This window comes from Microcebus murinus, chromosome 11 (assembly GCF_040939455.1).
Source record: "Microcebus murinus isolate Inina chromosome 11, M.murinus_Inina_mat1.0, whole genome shotgun sequence".
In the NCBI taxonomy this organism is placed as follows: Eukaryota; Metazoa; Chordata; class Mammalia; order Primates; family Cheirogaleidae; genus Microcebus; species Microcebus murinus.
Window position 1 is genome coordinate 98322952 of NC_134114.1, and position 17098 is coordinate 98340049.

Consider the following 17098-nt stretch of genomic DNA (forward strand, 5'->3'; position numbering starts at 1 on the left):
CTTGTATGCATGCACAAAGCCATATCAAGAATGTTTCTAGTATCATTAATTATAATAGTGAAAAGTGGAAGCAACCTAAATCAACAGAAGAATGAAACTGTAGAATAATATGCAGCAGTAAAAAAATGAATAAATTTGGTTTTCATATATCAATATGGTGATTTTAGATATAATAAAAGTAAAAGATCAAACTACAGAGTGATACATAAATAATTTACTATATGTGACTTTTAAAACATCCAGAAGAGTAGTATGTAATGCATGTAGACTATATATGTATAGTGAAACTGTACAGTATGATTGGACAGAATATACCAGATTTGGCATAGTGAAGTATAAAGGGAATTTCACTGGTATACCTAGGATTTAATTTCTGAAAAATAAAGTATAAGAAGCATATTTGACAAAATGTAAATATTTATAAAGGTGGACATAAGGGTATTCATTATGCTGTTATCTAAAGGTTTGAAATATTTCATAATTTTAAAAAGTTAAAAAATGTCTAATACAAATGTCTTTCTTTTGCAGCTGAACTGAATGTTATTGCTCCGATTATCTCAAACTTCTTCCTTGCATCATATGCATTGATCAATTTTTCAGTATTCCATGCATCACTTGCGAAGTCTCCAGGTGATTTGACATTCTTTAAAAGTTTTGTAAATTTATTAATGTTTTTGATTTCAGAGAAAATAAAACTTTGACACATTTTAAAAGATGGTATGTGTAGGATTAGCTAATTAATCTGGAGTCTGCCTTTACAGTTAAATCAAATTGAGTCTTCAAAAATCTCTTTATGATAAAGTTCACTGCTAATGTTTCTTGTCTTCAGAGAACTTAAGATAATATTAATCTCTAATTCTAACACTGTAAAAGAATTATTTTACTGTTTTTTTAAATAGGTTTTTGCTGTGTAGCAGATTCTGTTTCAGTTCTAAGAACATTATTGTATAATAATTAACCTGTCTAAAAATGTTTTTAACACAATGAGTTCTGTAGAATTCTAACATTAAGGGGTCTCTATCAACCAAAAAAGTATATAAGACCTTTGTTATAAACTGTGACAACAGTTGGAAATTAGGGAAGGAAATGAAGAAACAAAAGCGTTTGTTCATTTTAAGGATCTAAAAGTCAGAACAAGAAAGATAAAATATGGGAACTTTGAACACAAACACTGTAGCTTTAGTTTTTACTTTAAAAATATTTTTTAATATATTACTAGAGATTTATTATTAACTGGATAAGATCCACAAAGGAACTTTTTATCATACTTATGAGTTACTTGGGTCTATTCAACTTTAAAGAAACCTGTTTAGTAAATGTGTACTGATTACCTGCTATATTCCAAAAAATAGTTTGTGGGTGAAAATTTTGGCGTATTAGATTGATCCATATGAAATTGCTGATATTTTTTTTTACCACTTTTAAATTTTTTTAGTTTTAATTTTTTTTTTTTTTTTTTTTTTGAGACAGAGTCTCCCTTTGTTGTCCAGGCTACAGTGAGTGCCATGGCGTCAGCCTAGCTCACAGCACCCTCAAACTCCTGGGCTCGAGCGATCCTTCTGCCTCAGCCTCCCGAGTAGCTGGGACTACAGGCATGCGCCACCATGCCCGGCTAATTTTATATATATATATATCAATTGGCCAATTAATTTCTTTCTATTTATAGTAGAGACGGGGTCTCGCTCTTGCTCAGGCTGGTTTTGAACTCCTGACCTTGAGCAATCCGCCCGCCTCGGCCTCCCAAGAGCTAGGATTACAGGCGTGAGCCACAGCGCCCGGCCTTAGTTTTAATTTTTAAAAAAATTTTAATAGATTTAGAGGTGCAAGTTGAATTTCATTACATGTATATATTGTATAGTGGTGGAGTCCGGACTTCTGGTGTAGCCATCACCCAAGTAGAGTGCATTGTACTCTACAGGTAATGAAAATATAAATTTTTTGAAGCAATTTTTAAAAAAATACTTTTGACTGTGAAATTACCTATCAATGAAAATTCAAAAACATGGTCTACAATATATTTTAGAGTGAGCTTAAGTCAGAAATACATCACTGAATGCAAGGTATCTGTTTCTATAGTTAACTCTCAGTTTTTCTAGCAAGTTGGGAATTTTTAATGATTTTCATGAACATTTTGTTTGAAATATTTTATATATTCATTAGATTATGGCTATGTCGCATGGTAAAAATGAGAAAATAAAACCATACTACCATGGACTCAATTTGCATCCTTTTTTTTTTAAACCATCAGTAAGTAGTTTTTTAGCATTCACTGGAATAGGTTGATTGACTTTTATTTTTTTGGTAAAGAGTTTATTGAATACAGAACTGGTGAGATACTGTAATGTGGAAGTAAATCGATGTGCCCTCTCCATGGCCATCAAGAATCATCAAATTCAATTGTGATCACTAACATTCTTTGACTTTACTATTAGATGTTAGCCTATACTAAATGCTAAAAGCCTTCTCAGTGTGGCAGCCTTAAAGAAAGTTATTTTGTGAATACATGTGTACCATTGTATAAAGCAGATGAGGTATCTGAATGACTTTTATTTATCCATTTATTTTTTATTGTTAGGGTGGCGTCCTGCATTCAAATACTACAACATGTGGATATCCCTTATTGGAGCAATTCTTTGTTGCATAGTGATGTTTGTCATTAACTGGTGGGCTGCATTGCTAACATATGTGATAGTCCTTGGGCTATATATTTATGTTACCTACAAAAAACCAGGTCAGTAGCCTTTTCTGTTTATTGTATCAAGCTAGAAAACACCTATAAGGTCTTTGTTACTTTTCATATTTAAACATAAGATTGTATATTTGAAAGCAACTTAGTGTACACCCTAAAATACTTTATTTCTGAACACATGAAGTTTTTGTTTTCTTTTTCAAATACATGCAGGTTTAATGAAACAATTACTGAAAAACTTTATTCGTATGGAATTCCATTCTTACCTATTTGTAGAAAAATTATAAATTTATATAATTAGCCTTTTACACTCAATATACTTTAAAATTATTCTTTTAAAAGATTCAGATGTATAGTATTGGTAGTAGCTATAGCCTAATAAGCATAAATGTGTAACCTCCTGTGTTCTTAGAACTGTAGTAAGTACCATGGAATTCACAAAACACTAGACGACAGTATATTTCCCATTAGGTTACTGTGCAACAGAGAAAATAGGAAAAACATGTTTTAACTGGGAATAATTAATGGTTAGTTTGTGTCATATTGATAATAACTCAGTGTATCTCTGTGTAAGATGATGATGCCAGAGTATGTTAGGATTGGTCCAGTATTCAGTTTTGTAACATGTAACACAGAAGAATGAAGATTTGAAAAGCTTGGGCTCAATAGAATAGATTAGAAAGAAATTATAAGAGTAGTTGCAATGTAGTAGTTTCATACAATAAGGAAACATTTTATAATCCAGGTATAAAATGATTAGGTTTTGGATTAGAGTGGTGGTTCTAGAGATGAAATGGACAAATCATTTTAGAAGCAATTATTTCTGTAACGTGCCTACTGTCTATAAATTGACAAATGCCTAAAATAATCGTTTGATGTCCAAGTTGTTTATTCAACAAAATTTTTAAATTTTTCTGTTCAAATAACTTAAACAGTTAAGTACGATAAATAATACTTCTTAACAATTAGAGATCTGCTCCTTTCCCTTTAGACTTTGATTAAATGAACAATAATTTTAAAGTGTTTACTTTATTTGTAAAAGACTCTTGAGTTGTATGTCTGCATACATGTCTGCAGCACTGTCATCTCAGTCTTTCCTAAATTGTACTTTTTTTTTAAAATGAATTATGGTTCACATTATCATAGTGGTCATGTCATGCTATATATTTGAACTTGAAAGTTACAACAGTTTATTTCAGTAGTTGACGTTTTAAATATGAAAGCATGTTTTCACTGTGTCTGAGATTGGTAGTTGTTGAGGTGTTCGCTGCATGCACACTGTCTCCCACAGATGTGAACTGGGGCTCCTCTACACAGGCCCTGACTTACCTGAGCGCACTGCAGCACTCCGTCCGCCTTTCTGGAGTGGAAGACCACGTAAAAAACTTCAGGTAAGTAAGAAGGAAGGTAACGTGGAAACATTTTCTCTTAGCTGGCCAGTCAGTTCCTATATTATTGTTCAGTGATATTTTCATATACTAGTACTTCATAAAAATTTTGCTAAAAAAAGAATAGAATATTGTTTTTTATTTTAGTTGAACTTGGGCAGTTTAATTATTCAAAACCAAAACTGTAAAAAGAGAAAAATTATTATTTGCTTTAGAAAAATGTTATGAAAATTTTGGAGGTCTCTTATTTGCAGACTTTTAAGTGATAGGTATCATCAAGTGAAAGTTTTTTCCCCTCTGTGGCTATTAAAGTTGCATAACTACTATACAACTACTGAATGTGAAATTGGTAAAGATTTCTGACACACTTTATTTTGTAATTTTACTAAAATACTAAATATTTCCATGTTAGTTCCTTCTTTCTCATCATTGACTAACTGGAAGCCAGTTACAGAAGTAAAGAATCAGTCCCTTACAGTACAGAGCATTGATTACTATTTTCCTCAATAAATGACCTTACGTATATTTTTTATCTTTCTAATAGTTTATCACTCATCAATATGAACTTTCTTTTGTCATTAGTAATCACCCCTCATTGGCTTCTGCTGGGTAAACACAAATCTTTTCTATGTTTGTCAATAAACCAAAAGGGAAAATAATATTTTTTAAAGACACACTGAAGAGTGGATAAGTGCTAGGTAAGAATTGTTCTACCAAACCTATCCTAGTAAAAAAAAAGTCTTTGTACTTTTTGTTACTCCTTTGGACCACCCCCCTCCTTTTTCCTAGAATGAAAAGTTCCCAGAGACCACAGATCTTCTGCTTTAGGGTAGAAAAATAAATAGAAAAAATAAATAAAAAATAAAACGGAATGAGAGCCCTGGGAGGAAAACTTTTAATTTCAGTGTATTTTGGGTAGTTGATATCATGGATGACAGAAAAACACAAATCATTCTTTTATGTAAAAAGTTGTATCTCAGAATTTAGGGTATGACCAAGAGTCAAAGTTAACTTGCCGTCAATAAAAACCTGTTGCTTTGGCTTATTATAGTAATGGGAACATTTTTTAAAGAAATAATTTAGCCCAATTTATCTATTCAATTTTCATTAGAATTATACATGAATATAGTTTAAAGAGGAAAAACAAGTCTTAAAACATTTGTGATGAGAATCAGTAGTTGCCGCACCTCTCCTAGCCCTTCTGCTCACACCACAGGTGCGGCTGTCAGCTCCTGGGTGAGTGTTGGGCACGGTGCCCAGGCACCGTGCCGTCTGCTGTGCAGCAGCACCCTCGCCGCTGCAGGGGACGGCGCGGGAGTCTGGGGACTGTTGGACAGTGCTGAGCCTGGCTGTCCCCGGTCAGAACACATTTCTGTCCACGTCTTCCACCCACAAATCTGATACTTTTTCCATCTTAACTAAGCACTTAAACACTGTGGCTGTACTTTTGCAGCTTGAAGTATGACAGCAAAACTAACACGAATTTCTTTTTTCTTCACAATTCCATAGGTAGGAGATTTGTTCTTACTGTAGCTCTTAGCAACCTCAGTATACTTTATTTTTTCTTTTCTTATTAAGAACTTTCACCTTTTCACTTAAGCACTTAAAGTATTTTATGGCTTCTCTTTGGTATATCCAAATTGCCAGCATCATTACTTTTGTGCTTTGGGACCATTATGAAGTAAAATAAGGGTTACTTGAACACAAGCCCTGTGACACCGAGACAGTTGATCTGGTGAGAGACGGCTACTAAGTGACTAGCGGATGGATAGAGTGGACACACTGGACAAGGGAGGATTCATGTCCCAGACCGGATGGAGTAGGTTGTCGAGAGATTTAATCACACTAAGAATGGTGCACAATTTAAAACTTATGACTTGTTTATTTCTGGAATATTTTATCTACTGAAACCGAGGAAAGCAAGACTGTGGATAAGGGAGAACTACTGTACTTTTTGATTTTTAATTTTAGGCATTACCCACTGATGTCTTTCATCTGCCTGTGCCCACCAGATGCATGCACGCTTCCCTTTACCCCCTTCCCAGTATAGTTTTATGTCATGATTTTGGTTGGATCATATACTAATACTAATAAATACTAATATTTATATTTTTATGATGCTTTAAACATGTGTACAGCTTAGCCATGTAGTAAATTATGATTGCTTTTTCTTTGCTGCACAGCTTTTTTGTTTTCCCTGGAACTGATAATTTTTTTTAATTTAACGTTGTATTTACCACTATCTTAGTCGTCACCAAACTTGCCAAAGGATTTTGTTTTCTTCATCTGTAGTATCTGTTTCCTTGAAGTTTTTTTCTAACTGTTTCCTGTTTCTTTAATTTGGGTTCTTGGATTTAGCCTTGTCTGAAATGAAGTATCTGTAATCCTTGGTGAGGGAAGCTCTGCATTGGTGAGGGGGGTTGTCAGTTGAAGTCCTAATGTGACTTTGCTGGTTCTTTGAGGGATTTATTTTAAAAGCTTTCTTTTTGATCTGATTAGATTTCTCAGAAAAGAATCTTTTAAACTTGTTTGTAGGTAAATCCTTGCTACCTTAGTTCTGGGAACCAAGTGGGGAAGGAGCTTGAGGGAAGTCTCCTCTTTAAAGTAGCTTACTTCTGCTCTCATCTGTTGCCCGTGTCTCCCAGACCAGAGCCCCTCCCGAGCAGATAAGCCCTGGCTTAATATGCAGTTAGAGGGGTAGGGACAGTTGCAGGTTACAGTGATCAAAGTGATTTGAGTCTGTGGCGTGTTAGTGAACTTTAAACCAGTCCTCCTCATTTTAGTTTTTCAACACACTGTCTCTGTCACTTCCAGAGACACCTGCTGCTATTGATTTGTAGGCGTTTTGGTGATTTCCAGGTACAAAATCGGGTAGCTTCACAGCTTTCTCATTTGTTTAGGATTTAGCTTTCTCCTGATTTGTCAAATCCTTTACTATTCTTTCATTATTTCAGTCACCCATAATAGATTTTGTACTATACCATTTTGGGCATGGTAAAACTGTACCAAATGATGCCTTTTTGGGCTGGGCACATGGCTGACACCTATAATCCTAGCACTTTGGGAGGCCAAGGTGGGAGGATTGCTGGTGGCTCAGGAGTTTGAGACCAGCCTGAGCAACATAATGAGACCCCATCTCTACAAAAAATTAAAAAAATAAAATAAAACTAGCTGGGCATGATGGTGTGTGCCTGTAGTCTCAGCTAATTGGGAGGGTGAGGCAAGAGGATTGCTTGGGCCCAGAAGTTGGAGGTTGCTGTGACTTACGATGACATCACTGCACTCCAGCCTGGGTGACAGTGAGACCCGTTTCTAAAATAAAAAACAAATTATGCCATTTTGGTTTAGTATTTAATAAAGGTAGGGACTACAATTTAGTTTTCCAAAATAATAGCTTACATTAGTTAGGGTATAGGTTAAACTACCAAAAAAAAAAAGACTGAAAAATACAGTGGCTCAAACATGAAAGATATTGGTGTCATATGACAGTCCAGAGTGGATGGATAGTTCGTGACACGTAGGCAGATTTGCTGCATTTTGCCATTTAGGACGTACATTCCTTTTTATCTTGTCAGTCTGCCATTCTCTAGAAGGTATTTTTGTTCATGTGGTCAGAGTCATGACTACATCCATGGTCTAGCTTATAGGAAAACGAGAGGAGGTATGGAAGGAGAGCACCTGGCTTGGGTATAGGAGCGTCTTATGAACTGTACGTTGGTCCAGGGCCACACGCAGATCCTAGGAAGGCCAGGAAGTGTACTCTTCAGCTAACAAGCTGTTAACTTGCTAAATTCAAAGAGGGAGACGTTTAGCAGTCTGGGTCATGGGGTATGCTTGCTTGCTTCATTGCCCCAAAGTAACTCTCCGAAACAGAATTGGTTGTTTGGCTAGTTTGCAATTCTAAGTTACTATTTTTTTAAGGTCTTTTTTTTTTTTTTTTTTTTTTGAGACAGAGTCTCGCTTTGTTGCCTAGGCTAGAGTGAGTGCCGTGGCGTCAGCCTAGCTCACAGCAACCTCAAACTCCTGGGCTCAAGCAATCCTTCTGCCTCAGCCTCCCAAGTAGCTGGGACTACAGGCATGAGCCACCATGCCTGGCTAATTTTTTCTATATATATTAGTTGGCCAATTAGTTGCTTTCTATTTATAGTAGAGACGGGGTCTCGCTCTTGCTCAGGCTGGTTTCGAACTCCCGACCTCGAGCAATCTGCCCGCCTTGGCCTCCCAGAGAGCTAGGATTACAGGCGTGAGCCACCGCGCCCAGCCTTTTTAAGGTCTTTATTCAGGTTTTCAGAAGGTTATTTTAGGAACTACCCTAAAAGTCAATTTAATGTTTAAGTTAGAAATTTTAGTCTGCTATTGGCTTTCTGTTAAGGTTTATTTCAATTATATAAATTCTTCTTTTTAAGGAATTTTTACTAATCTGTTTGGACCTATAAAATGGATGCCTGAATATTGTTTCATTAAACAAGATTGATTCCCATTTCTAATTAGTGAAAATCAAGCATTAACAAATAAATAAAAGTCATGCCACTGGCCAGCATTTGCAAAGACAATTGAATTCAATTTTGGCTTTTACCATTATTAATTAGAATTAAAACTTTTAGTTTATATAGAAATCTTTTCTTCACCATAGGTGATTTTACTCATGTGACAATAGTTATTAAAGCTAAGCTAGAGTAGAGAAGACTGATGTCATGAAGTAGAAGTAATTATGATGTGATCAAGCAAAGAAGGAAAATGATCTGTCTTGAACAGAAAGGCAGGGCTGTGCTCTCAAGAAGTTTGGCAAGCTCTGTGAAACAATTGGAATATTTATTACCTTTAGAAGATGAAAATTTACTATATTTTTTTAATTAATGTGGTAACTTCTTTTATAATACCTACCAGAATTTTGATGTGTAATGTTACCTATTAGGTTAGAGGGACACTGGGCAGGATGTTTGTTCCAAGGTTTTGTGTCTGCATTTGTCATGTACCAAGAAAGCCTGGTCAAGTCATCTCTTATGAGAAGCCTGTGGCCTGTGTCTTAAGGACAGTTGTGTAAAGAAAGTTTCTTAGACAAACAACATAAAATCGTATTCTTCTTGCCCCAAACATAAGCTTCCCTAATTTTATCTTTTTATCTTAAATCAGGCCACAGTGTCTTGTTATGACAGGTGCGCCAAACTCACGCCCAGCTTTACTTCACCTTGTTCATGACTTCACAAAGAATGTTGGCTTGATGATCTGTGGCCATGTGCATATGGTAAGCATCAGTTTTGTTCTCTGTATCAAAATATTTTTCACTCTATATAATTTACAATTTGTGGGACTTTCTAGATTGGAAATAATTTGACAAACAGATCTTTTGAGTGTTTTTTTAGTAGGTAGTTTTCTTCAAAATATTTTTGCCTCTAAATGGTCTCAGTACCATTTTAAGATAGATTTTGAACTCTAATTGTTTTCTTATTTGTTGTGAGTAGATTTTTAGCAAATTATATTGCCCTTATAGAGCAGTTTGTCCAAGAAAAATATCTTCTTAATAACTAAGGAGTCAAAATGAAATTCAGTATATTGTTTTTCATATTAGTATACTTCGTAGTCCTAAGAACACTTGAGAATATTTACTTACCAGAAAAATACAGGGATTAGAGGAGAGGGAAATTATGGTAAATATGGGAATTAACATCTCTGATATATAAGAAGAGCAAAGTAAATGCTGAATTTCTAAGTTCAAACACTGGTAATTACCCATTCATTTTTGTTTTAACAAGTAATAAGGAAATTGTTAAAAAATAGTGGCAAACTCATCCAAAGTAGTTTTTTGTTTTTTGGCATCTTGGCTATTGAGAATAGACTGGATGATGGTTTGCCTGCTCCATATAAGGAATTGGGAGTATTTATTTTTCAGATTAGCTTCTCTCCAAGCTCTTATTTTAGTGCTGGAAATGTGTCTGTATGCCTCACGTCCCAACTCCTGCTAAAGCTGCTCCTCTGCTTGTATAGTGGCAAAGTCAAGGCTGTGCGTGCGTGCGTAGGATGATGTAAAGATACGTCGAGACACAGACCTCACGTGGGACCTCGGGAGTTTCCAGTCTGTCTCTAGGCTAATCGGTTCAAATTTAGGCTTGAGCACAAGACATTACAAATGGGGCAATTTCCCTATTAGGAAACATAAATCGTATTTTTCCTTTACTTACTCGTGTTTATGGTATGCACTGTTGAACACACTTTTAGATTTTTGCTTTATGTATTTGTGTATAACACATTTTATGTGTTGCTTGCAAGAATCAAAATAGAATTGCGAGTTCTCAACGTTCTTTTCTTCTGTTATTTAATCTTTTAACAGAAGTATGAAGAAGAAAATGTATTAATATAGCTCATTTTGATTTTCAATGATATTAAGTTACTTAGAATTAATAACTCAGACATTTGGGAGAAACAAAAAACTAAGAAAGTTTCTGTAGAAAAGTAGAAGGCTATTATTTTGCTCTTCTCAATTTTCAATAATTTCCAACTTCTCTCATTTACTTAGGACTGAAATTTTTTATTTTTAAGTCTGTATTTCTTCCAGTTGTCTTCTCCCTTCTACTGGTACCTCTGTGCCTTAACTATTTCGTTAACTTTACTTTTTTGTAATCTTAAGTATCAGAAAAACTTCACTATGTGAAAACAAAATGCTATTGTTACACTTCTCCCACTCCCACATTTACACACTTTGTTTCAAGCCAGTATAACTGGATGGTTTTTATAAATGTGAAAGAGATTACCTTTCAATTAAATATTTTTATTTAAAGGGCCCTCGAAGGCAAGCCATGAAAGAGATGTCTGTTGACCAAACCAAATATCAGAGATGGCTCATTAAAAACAAAATGAAGGCATTCTATGCTCCGGTACATGCAGATGACCTGAGAGAAGGCGCACAGTACTTGATGCAGGTGAATTTGTTATGCCATTCAAGTGCCTACATTTTAGTTTCAGACAAGTTTTTAGAAATGTTTTCATTTTAGATTTATTCATATTAGTACAAATGGCAAATCTTTTAAAATATCTTTATTAAAGTAAACTAAGATCTGTGTAATTTAGAACTAAAAGGACTATAGAAATTTTGTGCTGCTCTGTATTAGTAGCATAACTATGGAGCTACCTTGTTAAAAATAGGTGGAAGGCCCAGAGTATTGTCCTCTGAGCCCTTTCTGTTGTGTGTTTCTTAGAACTTGATAAGCACAGGATTAAGAATAGCCAAGGCAATCTTCAGGAAAAATAAGCAATGAGGGTAGGCTCACTTTGTTGGGTATAAAGCCTTTTCATGAAACTATAGTAATTAAGCCATTGTGCTATTGAAGTAGTGATAGACAATTAGACAATTAGATGAATGTAATAAAACAGAAAAAGTAGAGACCCTCATAGGAAATTTAACATGTGACAGAAATGGCATTGAAAGGATGGACTGGAACAATTGTCCACATGCAAGAGTAATAAAATAGATCCTTACAAGGACCATACAAAACTCATTTTCAGATGGATTAAATACCTCACTTTAAAAGACAAAGTTTTAAAAATTTTAGAAGAAAATATGGGAAAGAATGAGAAACACATAAAGTTGAACTATGAATAAGAGATCAATTGTTTTTTTAGTTTAAAGTCTAAAACTTTGAATTCTAAAGCAAACATGAAAACAAAAAAGGAATCTATAGAGCAAGGGAAGATAATCCTGACAGGTAAACAGCAAAAGAATATAAAGAAGTACTCTAAGTAAAAGGAAAAAAAAATGAAAGATATGAACAGAGAGGAAAACTAAGTGACAGAAATAAAAATTAAAACCACAGTATACTTGTTATGTGTGTTTAATCATATTGAATTGCAGATCCTAATGAGGTTGACAATTGGTGGAACAATTGAGGAGGTATATTAACTAGCTAAATTTCAGCAGAAACTTTTGCATAATTGGCAGAAAGAATTCAGATTTTAGTATGGGTGTAATTCAGAACTGCAGCCATTTGGACTTTTGCTTCTAGGTTTTAAATGGCTGTTATCAAAATATATAACATAATTCCACTGTATCATTATGAGTAGATTAAATATATCATATTTCTCTTAGTAAAAAATGCAAATTTGGGTAGATCATATTAGTAGTAGTACAAAAATGTGCAGTTAGAACCATTCAAGTGTTTCATTTTAAACTTCTATATTTACATATATTTAATCAGAAATAATATACAATCAATATAATTAATATATGTAGTTTATAAGTGAATATGCATGTATAGGATGCTGAACAATTTTTAACTGATGAGCGCATATAATATTTAGAGGCCGTCAGTTTGAAGGACAATTTTATCACTTCGAAAGACATTTTGTTGAATGTAGTATATCTTTAAAGTTGTATTTGTCCTATATTTTAGGCTGCTGGTCTTGGTCGTATGAAACCAAATACACTTGTCCTTGGATTTAAGAAAGATTGGTTGCAAGCAGATATGAGGGATGTGGATATGTATATAAATTTATTTCAGTAAGTATTTTTTTTTTTTGGAAACTTTAATTTTACTTGAATTTAACAGGAAATAGAGAGTAAGTATCTTTTTAATTCAGTAATTTAGTTGGTTCAGAAAATGTTAATTTTGGAAGCTTGCCCTAATTTTTGAAGCCTGTTTCTCTTATAGTCTCTTCTAAGAGAAACATGGGAACGAAAAGAATCACGTGAGGTACCTGGGTTTTAAATTGATGATGTCTTAACAAAATTTTTTGATTTTTCTGTCTCTTTACATAGAAGCACATACATATATATGTGTACATATGTATGTGTATATATACATGTGTATACTCTGGTTTCCCATTAAGTGAGTAAGCATTTTCCTGTCCCTACAGCTGTTGCTGAGCAGAGTTCCCAAATGTCATTAGACCCATCACCTAAGCTATGTCATTGTACTATCGCATGCTGAGGGAAGGGCATTGCATCACTGATACCAGCCCCAGAGGTTTAGGCTTATTCCCCTCACAGACAAATTTTACAGTTAATCATTTGATTTATTCTTAAAGTCATTTGAATTTCTCTTATTTAAATGTACTTAAATGTATTGCTTTTCTCTACCCCCTTGAAGTATTAAGTTTTGAATTGATGATTCATTTTTCACTGGTATTTCTAATGATCTTTATCATATAGCTTGGTTTTCTTTTACTTCGCTGTAACTTCTCTTTTGTGAGTTGTTTAGTGGGCTCTTTTTATTCTTTGTCACTCTGTCTTTCTGGTTTTATTCTGTTCGTGGACATTTGTGTATGCACCTGTTTTACGTAATCTACCACAAATGCCTTTTTCAACTGAGTTCTTTAATAAAAAGAAATAAACTTCTTTTTTGTTTTTGCCAGATATACTTACTAATCTTTCTTAGTATGCTACTATTAATATTTGTTTAGCCATACTCGATTGAGGCATAGTCTTTTTCTTGTCCTCACCACTGATGAAATAGAACTCTTTGTTTCTTCTTATGAAATATTTCTTCAATTAGTTGTACTTTTTTTAAAAAAGAAACACATTTATAAAATAGCTCTAACATTAAGATTCAAGTCCTATTTTCTCTATGAATTTGTATTGATTACCTTTAACTCAATGGAGTTATCTCCCTTACAGGAGCTCCTGTTGTAGTTTTAGATAAAACCACATAGTTATTTGCCTTCCTCGCATATGATAATTTTCTTTTCATGAAGAAGTAACTAGATCTCATATTCTACTTTTTTTTTTTAAGATGACTTTATACTGATGAGGAATATATTTGATGAACAAGATTTCCCAACTTATTGTTAAATGGTTTTAGTAAAATTAGAGCTCTCCTGATTTTTTGTATTTAGGACTGCTGTTTCTCTTTGGGTTTACCGCTTTTGGGGTTTACTACACAGTCTCACTGTGGTTTTCTAATTCCATACTCTTTGCGGGGATTAGGGAGAGAATGACAGTAGAAAGAAAGATTAAATAATGTGGGCCATGAACCATAAAGCCTGTGACCCATGGACTGTGCTTTTTCTCTCCCAAGACTCAAGACCAGTGACATGGGATAGTTCTCAGAAAATGGAAAAAGTGACTTTTTTTTTTTTTTTTTTTTTTTTACAAATAATTCTATGTGCCTGCCTCAGTGTTAGTTATAGTTGCTTATAATGGGAGCACTGAAATGGGTCTTTCTGACTTTGACCTTGTAGGAATTAAAGTGAATGTTTGCCCTGAAAGTCAAGTGTTACTCCAAGTATTGCACGTCAGGCTGCAATGAAAGGATCAGCAAAATACTGCTTTCTGGTTTTTTAGAGCCATGTAAATCATTAGCAGTTTTAAAGCAATGACACCACTCATTCTTTATCTTGTAGCACCTAATGTTTTGGTTGTGATTCTAAATGCCTTGTGCAGTTTAGGTATAGTTATGTATTATTCTCTTTTTATTAACTGTATGTAAGGTCTGAAAGCACAAATAAATTTCTATAGCTTATAGCAAAAATATTTAGCTGTTTTAATCCAAAGTAAACTTGGGAAGCTATATTCCCTAGCTTTTCTTTAATTCAGTTGATTTATTTACTGTTTTTTTAAATGCTTGAGGTAATTTCTTCTCTAGTATTAATTAGATCTTTCAAAATATGACTGAGAAAAACTAACATGTCTATTATTTTTTTCTCTCCAGTGAATCTCTTTTGACCTCAGTTAATTCATCATAGGAATGAAGCCAAATTGTCTCTCCATGATTTAAAAACAACAACAAAAAACCTTTTATAACTATGCGTTATATCCTAAACACATTCTTTCATTTGTCAGTAGGAGTAATAATTTTACTATTTTATTAGATTTTAGCCTTTTCTTTTTATTATATGTAGCTACATATTAATATATCATTTTTGATATGTCTATAGTGAATATTGATTACTTGTATAATTAAAAATAATAATTAAAAATAAAAGTTAAGCCTGTTACCACTCTTGAAGACCAATCTGAAGTTTTGGAATTTAAAATTCTTTCAGTAAATTTGAGAAAAATTGGGGCTAAAATGGAGATTTATGGTCTTAGTGAAGTTTTCAGAGTTTGTTTGGTTTTAGAACTGTCTTTCAGATTTTTAATGTATTTAAAACACAAATGCTCCCATTTGTGCTAATGGTAGAGTGTTAATACTATAAAGATCTACAAAGTAGTTTTCAGAACTACAGTATTACAGAACAAGGGAATGGGGATGGTGCTTTAAAAAATTTAAAGGATATATGGATACATGTATCTTAAGATGCATATAAAATCTTTGGACCACTTTTTAAGCCAGTTTTGTAAGAATTTAAAAATTTTGTTAAAATACTCTCTCTCAGAAATGATTTCTTCATACTCTCCTGCCTGCTCTCATTCTCAATAGAATATATTTTCTTTGCCTTTATGTATTTCTCTTGGCTTTAAGGGTATAATCTTAAATATAAATATAGTGGGATTACTGAAAGTTTTTTTTCTATGATTTTACTTTATAGGATAAAAATACTGTTACTGCTATAGACAGCTGCTATAGGTAGAGTGTTAATACGGTGTTTCCTTGAAAATAAGACAGGGTCTTATGTTTATTTTTCCTCAAGAAGACACCCTAGGGCTTATTTTCAGGGGATGTGTTATTTTTTTTTTAAGTACTGTACAACAATCTACAGTTATTCAAATATAGTTAAGTCATCTTCTTCTGGAACATCATCATCGCTCTCCAAACCCCGAATTTCATCCTGAATTTCTTGCAACTCTGTTTCCTTTAAAACTATTGGCCCCAATCTCTCATGTTGAGCAATAGAGCTCTCATGGGGAAGGTGAGAAGGGCTGCTCGTGTTCTTTCCCATTCCGCGACAAAATGCATGGGTTGTGCACATGCGCTGCGTAGCCTCGCCCGTCACTAGGTCTTATTTTCAGGGTAGGGCTTATATTGCGCAAATGCTTAGAAATCCTGCTAGGGTTTATTTTATGGGTAGGGTAGGTCTTTTTTTCGGGAAAACACGATACTATAAAAATCTAATCTACACAGTTGTTTTCAAGGGAATTACAGGACAAGGGAATAGGAATGGTGTGGGATTTAGAGTAACATACATATCTCGCCAAGTAATTTTCAAGCATATTTTAAAAATCAGACTTTTAAAGCTGAAAGTAATTTTAGAGATCATTTACGATTGTCTTCATTTTATAGAGGAGAACATGGAAACTTTGTAACTTTTTTTTTTACTTCAATAGTGATGCCTTTGACATACAATACGGGGTAGTGGTTATTCGCCTGAAAGAAGGTCTGGATATATCTCATCTTCAAGGACAAGGTAAATCTTATTGGAAATAATATTTTTACTTAAAAAATATAAATTACTTTTTAAAGACATTTTATATAATTCTGAAAAGTTCTTCATTAATTTTGATAATTACCATTTATTTTGTATCATGGAGTTATTGTTTGGCATTTTAAGATTGGATCTGTTTGACTCCACCAAAGATTGTGTTTTCTCTTTGTACTAACCTGGATGATGGTTGGTGATTATTAATGGAGAGAATAAAATTTAGTTGAAATCATAACGTTAAGAGAAGCAGACATTAGTTATTGGCCACATTTTTAAAAATACATGATAAGTACAATAGTCTGAGGAAAAACTTTTAAATGACTACTAAATCATTAGATTTTTTTTTTTTTTTTTTTTTTTTTTGAGACAGTCTCACTCTGTTGCCCAGGCTAGAGTGCTGTGGCGTCAGCCTAGCTCACAGCAACTTCAAACTCCTGGGCCCAGCAATCCTCCTGCCTCAGCCTCCCCCGTAGCTGGGACTACAGGCATGTGCCACCATGCCCGGCTAATTTTTTACATATATTTTAGTTGGCCAATTAATTTCTTTCTATTTTTAGTAGAGACCGGGTCTCTCTCTTGCACAGGCTGCTTTTGAACTCCTGACCTTGAGCGATCCGCCCGCCTTGGCCTCCCAGAGTGCTAGGATTACAGGTGGGAGCCACCACACCTGGCTTTATTAGATACTTTGATGTTTACAAAAGTCATGATTTGTACGTATAATAGTTATATT

The 17098-nt window shown here is 34.0% G+C and overlaps 1 protein-coding gene across 2 annotated transcripts in view; it reads left to right on the forward strand.

The window, feature by feature from the left end:
• The window catches only part of SLC12A2 (solute carrier family 12 member 2), a 92980-nt gene that overhangs the window by 59728 nt on the left and 16154 nt on the right, over positions 1–17098 (forward strand). For both annotated transcript variants that reach the window (XM_012740367.2, XM_012740368.2), the window contains exons 13-19: positions 529–630; positions 2576–2731; positions 3981–4080; positions 9211–9322; positions 10854–10994; positions 12462–12568; positions 16274–16353. In XM_012740367.2, the coding sequence (XP_012595821.2) occupies positions 529–630; positions 2576–2731; positions 3981–4080; positions 9211–9322; positions 10854–10994; positions 12462–12568; positions 16274–16353 (798 nt within the window). The remainder of the gene's footprint in view (positions 1–528; positions 631–2575; positions 2732–3980; positions 4081–9210; positions 9323–10853; positions 10995–12461; positions 12569–16273; positions 16354–17098) is intronic.